At 54.1% G+C, this 14,560-nt stretch overlaps 1 protein-coding gene across 1 annotated transcript; it reads left to right on the top strand.

Moving 5' to 3' along the window:
• Positions 1-1,152: 1,152 nt before the first annotated feature.
• TMEM39B (transmembrane protein 39B) lies at positions 1,153-12,695 on the top strand. The gene is made up of 9 exons (XM_079325459.1): positions 1,153-1,222; positions 5,499-5,680; positions 7,483-7,702; positions 7,938-8,021; positions 8,573-8,727; positions 9,396-9,732; positions 10,988-11,175; positions 11,982-12,102; positions 12,281-12,695. Exons 2-9 carry the CDS (start codon positions 5,556-5,558, stop codon positions 12,515-12,517), a joined length of 1,467 nt encoding a protein of 488 aa, XP_079181585.1. The 5' UTR covers positions 1,153-1,222; positions 5,499-5,555; the 3' UTR covers positions 12,518-12,695.
• Positions 12,696-14,560: the final 1,865 nt, after the last annotated feature.

Genomic DNA, 14,560 nt, shown 5'->3' on the forward strand with positions numbered 1-14,560 from the left:
AGCCTGACTGTATTTTTAGGGATGTCCTGGTAACTTTGGAGAATTCCCTTAAGCATCAGATGTCTGACCACTCCTGATTTTTGATAGTTTTGCACAATCCCAGAACCAATTTAGGTTGGAAAAGCCTTCCAAGATCTGTGACCCATCCCCACCAGTCATTCCTTGGACACCTCCAAAAAAGACCAGAAAAGAAACAAAATCTAAATCCCACTCAGGGCTGGCTCTCAGCTTTGTGTAACCATCTGTGCTGAAGCATCAACCCCCCAAAAAACTGGGCAAATAACTGAACAAACCCCAGCAAAGGGAGGTGCTGAACCCTGCAGGTGAATCCCAGCCAGGAGGAGCCTGGAGCTGCATGGACATGTGGATTATTAATTTCCCAGCTGAGCAAAGCTGGCTGCTGGCTCTGCAGAGAGACCTGGAGCAGATGGATGGATGGCAGAGTCCAGTAAAATGAAATTTAACAAGTCCAAGTGTCGAGTGCTGATTTTGATGCCCTGGAAAATTATAGGTTGGGATGGTGTGGCTGGACAGTGGACAGGCAGAAAGGGATCTGGGGATGTTGGGTATGAGTGTGCCCAGGTGGCCAAAAATGCCATCCTGGCCTGTGGATCAGGAATGGTGTGGCCAGCAGCAGCAGGGAGGTCATAACGAGGGTGGTGAGGGGCTGGACACAAACCCTGTGAGGAATTGGGATGTTCAGCCTGGAGAAAAGGAGACTCAGGGGTGAGCTGGTCACTCTCTGTAACTCTCTCAAAGGTGGCTGTGCTCAGGTGGGGTTGGTCTCTCACCAGGCAGCACTGACAGGACCAGAGGACAGTCTCAAGCTGCACCAGGGTTGCACAGGTTGGATATTAGGAAAATATTTCTCACAGAAAAAATGATAAAGTACCGGAATGATTTGCCCAGGGAGGCGGTGGAGTCACCAATCCAAAGCCTGGATGTGGCCCTTGGTGCCATGATCTAGTTGAGATATTAGGGGATGGATTTGACTTGATCTTGAAGGTCTGTTCCACCCTATTCGTTCTGTGAATTTGGGAATTTCTCCCGTTTCCACGCGGTGACACCGGGAAGGCGCCACGCGGTGCCGGGGGGCGTGGCCACACGGGGGGCGTGGCTCCGAGCGCGTTCGCGCCCCTCAGCTGCTTGTCCCCCGCCGGCCGCCGTCGCGCCCCGCCCGCCATATTGTGCCCGGCGCAGGCGGAGCGGCGGCCGGCGATGGGTGAGGGGAGCCGGGCCCGGGGCAGCGCGGCCGGGAGGGGGAACGGGCGGAACGGGCCGGGAGGGGGGAGAACCCGCCCGGCAGCCGCGGGGGGAGCGGCGCGGGTGGCGGGCGGGGCGCGGGAGAGCCCCGCGGTTCGCCCCGCCCCGCCGCCGTGAGGGGGGCGGCTCCCGCGGCGCGGCCTCGCCCGGAGCCCCCGAGCCCCTCATGGCCCCTCAGAACCCGCTCTAAACCCCTCATGGCCCCTCAGAACCCGCTCTGAACCCCTCATGGCCCCTCAGAACCCGCTCTGAACCCTTCAGGGTTCCTCAGAACCCGCTCTGAACCCTTCAGGGTTCCTCAGAACCCGCTCTGAACCCTTCAGGGTTCCACAGAACCCGCTCTAAACCCCTCAGGGCCCCTCAGATCTCGCTCTGAACCCCTTAGGGCCCCTCAGAACCCCTCACAGCCCCTCAGAGCCCCTTAGGGCCCTTCAGAACCCGCTCTGAACCCGTCTGAGCCTCTCAGAACCCGCTCTGAACCCCTCATGGCCCCTCACAACCTCCTCTGAACCCCTCATGGCCCCTCACACCACCTCATGGCCCCTCAGAGCTCCCTCAGGGTCCCTCAGAGCCCCTTAGGGCCCCTCAGAACCCCTCACAGCCCCTCACAACACCTCATGGCCCCTCACATCCCCCCAGAACCCCTCACAGCCCCCCAGAACCCCTCACAGCCCCCCAGAACCCCTCACAGCCCCTCAGAACCCTCACATCCCCCCAGAACCCCTCACATCCCCCCAGAACTCCCTCACAGCCCCCCAGAACTCCCTCACATCCCCCCAGAACCCCTCACATCCCCTCAGAACCCCTCACATCCCCCCAGAACTCCCTCACATCCCCCCAGAACCCCTCACATCCCCCCCAGAGCCCCTCACAGCCCCCCAGAACTCCCTCACATCCCCCCAGAACTCCCTCACAGCCCCCCAGAACCCCTCACAGCCCCCCAGAACCCCTCACAGCCCCCCAGAGCCCCTCACAGCCCCCCCAGGACCCCCTCACATCCCCCCAGAACCCCTCACATCCCCCCAGAACCCCTCACAGCCCCCCAGAACTCCCTCACATCCCCCCAGAACCCCTCACATCCCCTCAGAGCTCCCTCACAGCCCCCCAGAACCCCTCACAGCCCCCCAGAACTCCCTCACATCCCCCCAGAACCCCTCACAGCCCCCCAGAGCCCCTCACAGCCCCCCAGAACCCCTCACATCCCCTCAGAACTCCCTCACAGCCCCCCAGAGCCCCTCACAGCCCCCCAGAGCCCCTCACAGCCCCCCAGAACTCCCTCACATCCCCCCAGAACCCCTCACATCCCCCCAGAACCCCTCACATCCCCCCCAGAACCCCTCACAGCCCCTCAGAGCCCCTCACAGCCCCCAGAGCCCCCCAGAACCCCTCACAGCCCCTCAGAACCCCTCACATCCCCCCCAGAACCCCTCATAGCCCCCCAGAACCCCTCACATCCCCTCAGAACCCCCCACACCCCCTCAGCCTCACTGATCCCCCCATAATTTTCCATCGTACCCCGCTCAGGTTCTCCAAGCCCTCCAGGATCCCCTGCAGCCCTGTCTGGGTCCCTCTCAGCTTTTGTGCAGCCCCCACATTTCCCTCTCACAGACCCCCCTGTGCCCCCCCAGTGCACTTGTGCTCCCACATTTCCCTTTCCCAGCCCTGGCTGCTCCCTCAGAGCCTCTTTCACCCCAAATTTTACCCCCAGATTTCCCTTTACAGCCCACACCGTGCACCCACATTTCCAGTTTCCCTCCTGGAGCCTTTTTGGCTCCTCTCTGAACCCCAAATTCTTCCCAGTCTGTGCTTCCACTGCTCCTTCAGAGCTCCAGCACTCCCCAAAAACAGCAGCTCCCTCAAGATCCAGCTGTAGGATGCAGTTTTTGGAGAACTCCTGAACTCAGCATCAGCTTTAAAACTCCTTTGAGATCAGTTTCTAAACCTTCAGCAGATATTTTGTTGCTCCAGATGCAAATTTCAAGCTGGAAATGATCCACCAGGAAAAGGAATGTGCAGTCATTGAGCTGAGTTTCCCTCACAGCTCAGATTTCACTTGGAAATGTGGTTTTTTTTTATCACTTGTGTGCATTCTCCTGAGGTTAACATGATCCAAAGAAAGCTTGAAAAACCTTAGGATGAGTTTTTAGTGTGGCAAAAAAAAAAAAAACCAACAAACACTGGAAAAACTGAACCCATTGACCTCAGTGCCATCAAAACACAAACCAAAAATACCCTAAAATGTGTTTTTCGCATCTAAAAGAGCCAAGAATAAAACAATAATTTTAAAAAGCTGTAACCTTTAATTCTAATACAAAATTATACCAAAATATCCCAAAATTCTGAATTCTTGAGTCTAGCTATTGAGCATCCCTTAAGTGTGGTCCCAGAATTCTGAATTCTTGGGGCCAAACTTGAGAATCCCTTAAGTGTGGTCCCAAAATCCTGAATTATTGGGTCCAGCTGTTGAGCATCCCTTAAGTGTGGTCCCAAAATCCTGAGTTCTTGGGTCCAAATTTAAATATCCCTTGAGTGTGGTCCCAAAATTCTGAATTTTTGGGTCTAAACTATCAAGCATCCCTTGAGTGTGGTCCCAGAATTTTGAATTCTTGGGGCCAAACTTGAGAATCCCTTAAGTGTGGTCCCAAAATTTTGAATTCTTGGGTCCAGCTGTTGAGCATCCCTTAAGTGTGGTCCCAGAATTCTGAATTCTTGGGTCCAAACATGAGAATCCCTTAAGTGTGGTCCCAAAATCCTGAATTATTGGGTCCAGCTGTTGAGCATCCCTTAAGTGTGGTCCCAAAATTCTGAATTCTTGGGTCCAAACATGAGAATCCCTTAAGTGTGGTCCCAAAATCCTGAATTATTGGGTCCAGCTGTTGAGCATCCCTTAAGTGTGGTCCCAAAATTCTGAGTTCTTGGGTCCAAATTTAAACATCCCTTGAGTGTGGTCCCAAAATTCTGAATTCTTGGGTTCAGCTGTCAAGCATCCCTTAAGTGTGGAACCAAAATTCTGAATTCTTGGGTCCAAACATGACAATCCCTTAAGTGTGGTCCCAAAATTCTGAATCCCTGGGTGCAAACTGTGGAGCTGGAGTGCACACAGGGCTCCCAGCGCAGGGCTGCAGATGGGATGGTTTTGAGCAGTGAATTCTCAGCAGGGCTGGATCTCCCTGGGCTCAAAGCCCAGAGGAGCAGTGTGTGTTGTGCCTGGATCTCCTGGGCTCAGGGCTCAGAGGAGCAGTGTGTGTTGTGCATGGATCTCCTGGGCTCAGAGCAGCAGTGTGTGTTGTGTATGGATCTCCTGGGCTCAGAGGAGCAGTGTGTGTTGTGTATGGATCTCCTGGGCTCAGAGGAGCAGTGTGTGTTGTGTCTGGATCTCCTGGGCTCAGGGCTCAGAGGAGCAGTGTGTGTTGTGTATGGATCTCCTGGGCTCAGAGGAGCAGTGTGTGTTGTGTATGGATCTCCTGGGCTCAGAGGAGCAGTGTGTGTTGTGTATGGATCTCCTGGGCTCAGAGGAGCAGTGTGTGTTGTGTATGGATCTCCTGGGCTCACAGGAGCAGTGTGTGTTGTGCCTGGATCTCCTGGGCTCAGAGGAGCAGTGTGTGTTGTGTATGGATCTCCTGGGCTCAGAGGAGCAGTGTGTGTTGTGCCTGGATCTCCTGGGCTCACAGGAGCAGTGTGTGTTGTGCCTGGATCTCCTGGGCTCAGAGGAGCAGTGTGTGTTGTGTATGGATCTCCTGGGCTCAGAGGAGCAGTGTGTGTTGTGCCTGGATCTCCTGGGCTCACAGGAGCAGTGTGTGCTGTGTATGGATCTCCTGGGCTCAGAGGAGCAGTGTGTGTTGTGCCTGGATCTCCTGGGCTCAGAGGAGCAGTGTGTGTTGTGCCTGGATCTCCTGGGCTCAGAGGAGCAGTGTGTGTTGTGCATGGATCTCCTGGGCTCAGAGGAGCAGTGTGTGTTGTGTATGGATCTCCTGGGCTCAGGGCTCAGAGGAGCAGTGTGTGTTGTGTATGGATCTCCTGGGCTCAGAGGAGCAGTGTGTGTTGTGTATGGATCTCCTGGGCTCAGAGGAGCAGTGTGTGTTGTGCATGGATCTCCTGGGCTCAGAGGAGCAGTGTGTGTTGTGCCTGGATCTCCTGGGCTCAGAGGAGCAGTGTGTGTTGTGCCTGGATCTCCTGGGCTCAGAGGAGCAGTGTGTGTTGTGCCCGGGGGTGCTGATGCTGCTGTGTCCCCGCAGTGGTGGGGGCCCGGCCCAGCCCGCAGTGAGCAGCCAGCAGCGCCCCAGCTGCCGGGCATGGCCGGGGGACGCCGGGGTCCCAACAGGAGCTCCTACTGCCGCAACCCCCTGTGCGAGCCCGGGGCCGGCGCCGCCGCCCACGCTGCCGGCGCCTCGGTCAGCGGCGTGCGCTCCCGCACCAGGTACGCACTGCTGGGGAGGGGGGAGATTGGAGCTTGTTCCATTGCTTGGTCTTAATGCTCATCCCATTCCCTGATCTTAAAACTCATCCCATTCCCTGACCTTAAATCTCTTCCCATTCCCTGACCCTAGAGCTGTCCCATTCCTTGGTCTTAAAGCTCATCCCGTTCCCCAGCCATAAAGCTCATCCCATTCCCTGATCTTAAAACTCATCCCATTCCCTGACCCTAAAGCTCGTCGCATTCCTTGGTCTTAAAGCTCATCCCATTCCCTGATCTTAAAACTCATCCCTTTCCCTGACCTTAAATCTCTTCCCATTCCCTGACCCTAGAGCTGTCCCATTCCTTGGTCTTAAAGCTCATCCCGTTCCCCAACCATAAAGCTCATCCCATTCCCTGACCCTAAAGCTCGTCCCATTCCTTGGTATTAAAGCTCATCCCATTCCCCAACCGTAAAGTTTGTCCCGTTCCCCAGCCTTGGAGCTCATCCCATTCTTTGACATTAAAGCTCATCCCATTCCCTGATCTTAAAGCTCATCCCATTCCCTAAACTTGGAGCTCATCCCATTCCCTAAACTTGGAGTTCATCCCATTCCCTGATCTTAAAGCTCTTTCCATTCCCCAACCCTAAAACTTGTCCCATTCCCTGACCTTGGAGCTCAGTCCATTCCCTGATCTTAAAACTCATCCCATTCCCTGACCTTAGACCTTGTCCCATTCTCTCACATTAAAGCTCATCCCATTCCTTGATCTTAAAGATCATCCCATTCTTCCCAACCCTAAAACTTGTCCCATTCCCTAACTTTGGAGCTCATCCCATTCCTTGGTCTTAAAGCTCATCCCATTATCTGTCCTTGGAGCTCATTCCATTCTTTGACCTTGAAGCTCATCTCATTCCTTGATTTTAAAGCTCATTCATTCCCTGATCTTAGAACTCATCCCATTCCCTGACCTTAAAGCTCATCCCATTCCCCAAGATTCCTTTTCCTGTTGTTATTTAGAGATTGCAGTTCAATCTGGAGTTATTAATTCCCCTCAATCCAGAGGATCACTCTGGGACTGTGTCTGTGCTCAGAGCAGGAGGCACCTCTGGCTAAACTCGTTTTTCCTCCTCAGGTGAACAGGAGGTGAAGAATGAACAAGGGCTTGTGTGTAATTGCTGTGCCTTTCATGTTCAAGCACTCTTAGATGTGTAAACACCAACTTGAGCTCTGAAAGCTTCCAATTAATTAGGAGAGCCACTGAGTAGCACAGCACAACCCTGGGTTTGATTAATACCAAATGTCTTGAGTCCAAATATTGCTTTGTGTGGGCAAATCCCTGCTCACATCTGCCTGAAATTTGTGATTTGTGCCAACTCTGATAGCTTGAGTTTCCCAATCAATCTCAGACCTGTGGGGGGGAGCTGGAGGACATTCCCCTTGATGCCTAGAGGAGCTAGAACAGAGCTAGACAGAGTTAAGAGGAATAAAATTAAATTTATTGAGGGGCCTCCAGAGGCCAAACCCTGCCCTGCTGGAAACAAAAGAGAGATTGGTCACAAGAGCTCACTTTTATAGGTTTTAGACCATTTGCATACAACTGTGCAATTAATAGCCTCAAATTATGGTGTTTCATCCTTCAATGCTTATTCTATGTTTGAAGAGATTGTCCTTGAGTCCCCAGCTGGAATAGGACTGTGTCTTCACCATCCTGTGAAAAGATCCTGGTAACCCTTGATCTAAAACTAAAAGCTGCACAGCCAAGCAGAAGAGAAAAGCTGAAACTGAAGGCTTCACCCAGTTAACCCTTGTTTTCTCCTGCAGGAGTGGCTCAGGGACAGGCCTGTCCAGCCCCCCTCTGGCAGCTCAGACAGTCGTTCCCCTGCGGCACTGCAAGATCCCCGAGCTGCCCGTGGAGAGGAGCGTCCTGTTCGAGCTGCAGCTCTTCTTCTGCCACCTGGTCGCCCTCTTCGTGCACTACATCAACATCTACAAGACAGTGTGGTGGTACCCACCCTCCCACCCTCCTTCTCACACCTCCCTGGTGAGCACCAAGGGGCAGCTGCAGCTCCCAGGTTGTCTCTTTCATCACTGAGTGTAAAAGTGTTAAAGATATTTTTGATAAAAAATGCATCTGATCCTTCAGGGTTACTCCTGAAGGCAGCTCAGGCTGGCTGCTTGGCATTCTCTTGGAAGAGAGAATAATTTGGGGTTTTCTGTGCTCACTGTGGGTTCCTGCTGCTGATGGAAATGGATTAATTTTAGTTTTGTCCCCACAGAACTTTCACCTCATCGACTTCAACGTGCTGACGGTGACAACCATCGTCCTGGCTCGGCGCCTCATCGGCGCTGTCGTCAAGGAGGTAAAGCCAGAGCTGCCCCTGCAGGAGATTTGCAAACTCTGTGTCCCTCCTGCCACCCCAAACTCCTCCATCCTCCCCTAGAAACCTCTATGGTATTCCCAGCTCAGAATCCCATGCTGTTCCAATGGGAGGAGCAGAGAATAGAGCTGAGCTGCCCAGAGCACTGCTCCTGCTGGCTCTCTGTCCTTCTCTGAATTTCTGTCTCAGCCAGGCTCTGGTGGCTGTGATCCCCTCCTCCCCTCTGGCTCTTTTCCTGCTCTCTCCATCACTCCATCTTTCCCCAGGAATGCTCAGTGTGGAATCCCCATGGTGAGCAGTGCCAGGACAGTGTGCTGGGCACTGCTGACTACCAGACTTTAACTAGAGGAGGAACAACCCCCAGATTCCAGAGGTTTTGGAGAGCCCAGATTGCCCAAAAAATCCTCCATGTCCTGGTGCCAGCTTCTCCCTGGCTCTTCCACTGTAGCTCTGATTTTACACACTGGGTTTTCTCCTTGAAGTTGAGGGAATTCCCAGCTGTGCCCAGCTGTGCTCTGTCCTGTGCCCCCCAGGCTTCCCAGAGTGGCAAAGTCTCCCTGGCACGTTCCATCTTCCTGGTGGTCACTCGCTTCGCCGTGCTCACGGGCACGGGCTGGAGTTTGTGTCGCTCCATCATCCACCTGTTCAGGACCTACTCATTCCTCAACCTCCTGTTCCTCTGCTACCCGTGAGTATCCCCAGTTTAGGACCTTTTTGGAGGGTTTTTTTGGAAAAAATCCTTAGGATTTTGGCAGGTTTGGGCTGTTTCAGAGCAGAATTTGGGTGTCTGGTTGCCAATTGTACGACTTTTAGGAGGGGGCTTTAGGATACTTTAGCATGGATTTTTTTTAGGAGATCTTTCCCAATATATTTCCCAGAAATCTTTGGAATTTTGGCAGGTTTGGGGAGTTTTAGTGCCGATTTTAGGACTTTTTGGGCCATTTTTAGTGCAATTTTGGGAGAATTTTTGCATTTCTCAGTGCAAATTTTTGGGGAGTTTCTGGATTTTTTAGGCTGAATTTTTTCTGGGTTTTTCCCAATATTTTACCCAGAAATCCTTGGAATTTTGGCAGGTTTGGGGTGTTTCACTACAGATTTCACTGCTTCACTACGTCAGGAAATATCCACAGAGATTTGCAGCAGTGGGAAATACCCAGAGAGATTTGCTGCTTGTGTTTGAGCTCTTTTTGGAGTCATGGAATCCCAGACTGATTTGGGTTGAGAGAGGAATCTTAAAACTCATCCAGCAGGTTCAGGGACACCTTCCACCATCCCATCCTTGAGCTCTTCCATCTCAGAACCCCACACAGGGAAATTTGGGATGGGCTGCAAGCACTGAGCTCTGTGTTTTTCCAGGTTTGGGATGTACATCCCCTTCCTCCAGCTGAACTGTGACTTCAGGAAGGCAGGGCTCTTCACCCAGGTGGCCAACATTGGCCCCAGGGACACGGGGGAGGTGACAAGCCGGGGCAGGGACTACCTGACAGTGCTGAAGGAGACCTGGAAGCAGCACACGAGGCAGATGTATGGCATGGAGGCCATGCCCAGCCACGCCTGCTGCCTGTCCCCCGACCTCATCCGCAACGAGGTGGAGTTCCTCAAAATGGACTTCAACTGGCGCATGAAGGAGGTGCTGGTGAGCTCCATGCTCAGTGCCTACTACGTGGCCTTTGTGCCCGTGTGGTTTGTCAAGGTGAGGCCAGGCTGGGAGGTGGCACAGGGAGGGGGGCTGTCCTTCCTTGGGAAGGGACCTCAGGGTGAGGCTGTGGCTGTGCCCTGCTCCATCAGCAGCAGGAGCTGCCTCCTGCTTTTGGAGGTGAGGGCTGGCCTGGTTTGGAGGACAGGTGTCTGCCAATAAAGGCTTTGAAGCCAATAAAGGCTTCTCTTTGAAATGGACAGTATAAACCCTTGAATAATTATAATTTTGAAATTAAGGAGCTCTCAGGGAAAGATATGGGAATAGGAATAACAGTTCTTTACTAGGAAAATTAAAATAGAAATGCAGTATTACAAACAACAATCCCAACCTGTGCCAGAGTCAGAATCCAAGCTGACACAGTCAGTCAGTCAGGGTGGTGGCACAGTCCCATTCCATGGTGCTGCATCCTCCTGCAGTGGCAGATGTGGCTCAGCTGGAGCAGTGCTCCTGGAGAAGGTGCAGTTTCCTCTGAAGGTCCAGGGATGATGTGGGAAGGTCTGGCTTTCCTCTGGAATCCAGTGGGAAGACGGATAACTTGCTGTCCAAAATCTCAGTTTTTTACCTAATTTGGAAATGTTTGTCTCCTCCCCCTGGGTGGAGCATCTCCCAGTGGGATGATGGAATTTTATCAGTCATGCACTGGGACTCAACGGCCATGAACAGGAGATATCTCCTGGAGGGAGGATGGGCTGTGGGAAAGATAAAGATGATTGCCCAGCTGGTTTAAAGATGGCCCATTAGCAGATAATGTGTGCCAGGAGATAAAGATCACTGCCACACCCAGTTTTAAACAATGGCCCATTAACAGGAGATAATTCCCACATAGATAAGAATCACTGCCACACCCAGTTTTAAACAATGGCCCATTAACAGGAGATATCTCCTGGAGGGAGGGTGGGCTGTGGAAAGATAAAGCTGATTGCCCCAGCTGGTTTAAAGATGGCCCATTAGCAGAGGATATCTCCATGGAGATAAGGGTCACTGCCCCACCTGGTTTAACAGATGATGACAGAATACAAACTTTTGGTCACATCCTGTATTACAGCCTAAAACAATGGGACAAATATTTTGCAGGAATTCTCCATCCCCCATCCCACATGGGCTCTGCCTTTCCAGGGGATCAACAGCTCCATGCAGAGCTCTCATTGTTTTACCTGCCTGAATGCTTTGTGTGTGATACCTTGGGCAGCTGAGGCTGTCCAGACATGTCCCACAGTGTCCCACACTGTCACTCCTTGCTGTCCCCCAGAACACCCAGTACTACGACAAGCGCTGGTCCTGTGAGCTGTTCCTGCTGGTTTCCATCAGCACCTCAGTGATCCTCATGCAGTACCTGCTGCCTGCTCGCTACTGTGACCTGCTGCACAAGGCTGCAGCACACCTGGGCTGCTGGCAGAAGGTGGATCCAGCCCTCTGCTCCAACGTGCTGCAGCACCAGTAAGGAATTCTCTCCTGCAGTTTCCCTTTTGCTGGGTGGGTGGGCAGCTCAGCCTTGAAGTAAAAAGTGTGAGCAGAGTTGTTGTCTGACACATCCAGCAGCACAGACACTCTGGACACTGTGCCCTGCCAAGCAGAGCTGATTTTTGGCCAGGTGCCTGCTGCTCCTGGCCACAGCTACCTGCAGTTTGTCACTGCCACGGTGACAATTCCAAACTGGGAGCAGAATTCCTCACTGCTGCTGGGGAGGCAGCACAGCCCAGTGCCCCATGCAGGTGGGGTTAAGGAATCTCTGGTTCTTTGCAAGTGGGATTAAGGATATTTTTTTTGCCTGAAGTGGGATTATTGTTGTTGCCTAAAGTGGGAATAAGGGCTCTATTGTTGCCAGAAGTGGGATTGAGTTGTTATCTTGTTCCCTGCAGTGGGATTAATTGCATAAAGTGGGAATGAGGAATCTTTTGTTGCATAAAGTGGGAATAAGGAATCTTTCATTGCATAAAGTGGGAATGAGGATTCTCTTGTTTCCTGCAGCTTGTATTAAGGAATCTTTTGTTGCCTAAAGTGGGATTAAAGACTCTCCTGGTCATTGCAGGTGGCATTAAATAATCTCTGTTGCCTAAAGTGAGATTAAGGAATCTCTGGTTGCCTAAAGTGGAGTTAAAGACACTGTTGGTCCCTGCAGGTGGAATTAAGGAATCTCTGTGTCCCTGCAGGTGGGGTTAAGGAATCTCTGTGTCCCTGCAGGTGGAATTAAGGAATCTCTGTGTCCCTGCAGGTGGGGTTAAGGAATCTCTGTGTCCCTGCAGGTGGACTGAGGAGTGCATGTGGCCTCAGGGGGTGCTGGTGAAGCACAGCAAGAACGTTTACAAGGCCGTGGGTCACTACAACGTGGCTGTGCCCTCGGACGTCTCGCACTTCCGATTCCACGTAAGCTCCTCTCTCCCTGCTGGCGTCAGGGAAAGCACAGCAGCATCAGGGTCCTGCTGCTCCTGGTGGGCACCTCGGAGCTGGGGGAGCTGCTGGGGGTCAGGCAGAGTCTCCAGACTCCATCCAGACCTCAAACATCCCCACTCACCCAAGGTTTTCCCCCCCTGCTCTCCCACAGTTCTTTTTCAGCAAACCACTGCGAATCCTCAACATCCTGATCCTGCTGGAAGGAGCTGTCATCTTCTACCAGCTCTACTCACTGATTTCCTCAGAGAAGTGGCACCAGACCATCTCTCTGGCTCTGATCCTCTTCAGCAACTACTACGCCTTCTTCAAGCTGCTGCGGGACCGCCTGGTGCTGGGCAAAGCCTATTCCTATGCTGCCAGCAGGGACTCAGAGCAGAAGTTAAATTAAAACAATTGCACTGCTGCTCTCAGCCTATTACAGAACAAACAAAAACCAGAAACCCTCAGAGCTTTGTATTTTTGTTACCACTGCTTTTTTTTTTTTTGTCGTTGTTGTCGTCGTTTTCTTTGATAACTGATGTAATTAAAAGGAAAAGAAAAAAAACATATTTTTTTACTCCCAACAAGTTGTTTGGTGCGTTTGTTGTTTGGATTCACTTTCACCAAAGGGTTTGGGTGTGAGGAGGGGTTTGTTGGTGCTGAGGTTTGGCTGAGGTGGATGGTGAGAGTTACAAAGGTTCCTTCAGGAGGGGTGAAACCTCATCCCTTGATTTTGGGGGTCTCCAGGGGCTCCTGTTCCCCCTCCCAATGCCGTGTGCAGGGAAAGGTGATGTAATTCCTCTAAAATGTTTAATTCCCTATAATGTTTATTTTCAAATCCCTGAGCCCCAACTGCTGCAAGCCCTGGTTTGAGGCCGTTCCGGGTCTCCGGGCTCCCCCTGCCCGCGGGAGGGTCCGGGCGGTTCCAGAAAGGGTTCTGAGGGTCCCAAAATGGGTCCCGGGGGGTTCGGGGGGGTCTCGGGGGGGTCCCGGTTCCGGCCTTTGTTCGGCAGCGCCGCGCGGCCGCCAGGGGGCGCCCGGCGAGCGCGATCCCGGTCCCGGTCCTGACACCGATCCCGGTTCTGGCACCGATCCCGGTTCTGACACCGATCCCAGTTCTGACACCGATCCCGGTCCTGACACCGATCCCGGTTCTGACACCGATCCCAGTTCTGACACCGATCCCGGTCCTGACACCGATCCCGGTTCTGACACCGATCCCGGTTCTGACACCCATCCCAGTTCTGACACCGATCCCGGTTCTGACACCGATCCCAATTATGATACCGATCCTGACACCGATCCGGGTCGTGATACCGATCCCGACTCTGACACTGATCCCGTCGCGATCCCGACTCTGATCCCGGTCCTCATCCAGGTCCCTGTCCCGATTTCCGTCCCGATCCCGGTCCCAATCCTGATACCGATCCGGACCTCCGTCCCCATCCCGATCCCGATTCCCATCCCAGTCCCGATCCAGATTCCCATCCCGATTCTGATTCCAGTCCCACATCCCGATTCCCACGCCAGTCCCGGTCCCGATCCCGATTCCCATCCCCGTTCTGATTCCGGTCCCGCTTCCGACGCCGCTCCCGATTCAGCCCCGACCACGCCGAGGGAATTCTTCCCGCTGAAAGCGGAGATCAAACACCGGAGGGGGTCCGGGGGAACCGGGACCGGGGCCGGAAGTGGGATCGGAACCGGGATCGGGACCGGGATCGGGACAGGACCGGGAGCGGCAGCAGCACCGTCCGTGTCACGGGGAGGGGAAGGGGGGTGTCGGTGCCCGGCAGAGCCCCGAGGGGCGGCGGGGACTCGGCGGGACCAAAGGGCACCGGAGCGAAACCGCCGCCGTTCCTCAGCGCTGCCGTCAGCGGGCGAAGGGCGAGGAAGAGGAAGGAGCAGCGGGGATAGCGAAGGCTGGAGGGGAGCCAAAGGCGGCCGAGCCCTCGAGATTGTGCCTTCCCTCACCCCCACCCCACACCGGGACCGGAACCGGGACCAACACCGAGCTGGGACCCCCGTTCCCGGAGCTCCGCTGCTTGGAGCGGCTGCGGAACCCCCCGAGCCCCCCCAGCAGATCCTGCGGGTTTGGGGGCGCAGAGCGGCCCCCCCAGCCTGTCCCTGGTCCCGTGTGACCCCTCCAGCACCGATCCCAGTCGGGTTTTGCAGCCGGGCCGGGCCGGGGGTGATGTCGGGGCCCCGGCCCCCTCCCCAGCGCGGCGGGAGGAAGCGGCCGTGTCCTGCCTTTCCCGAGGATGAGGATTTCCTTCCTCCCATTGAGCGGGGACCCTGGGGTTAGCACGCAGCCGTGGGGCACCGGGACGGGGGGCCTGGCTGGAAATTGGGGGGCAGAGACCCCCGACACAACCCTGGGGGCATCTCCCTTATCCCCTTTGCCTGGCCGGGACCCCGAGAATGGAGATGGATTTTGGAGGGGGAGCACAGGATG

This window comes from Erithacus rubecula (assembly GCF_903797595.1).
Source record: "Erithacus rubecula genome assembly, chromosome: 23".
Taxonomy (NCBI): Eukaryota; Metazoa; Chordata; class Aves; order Passeriformes; family Muscicapidae; genus Erithacus; species Erithacus rubecula.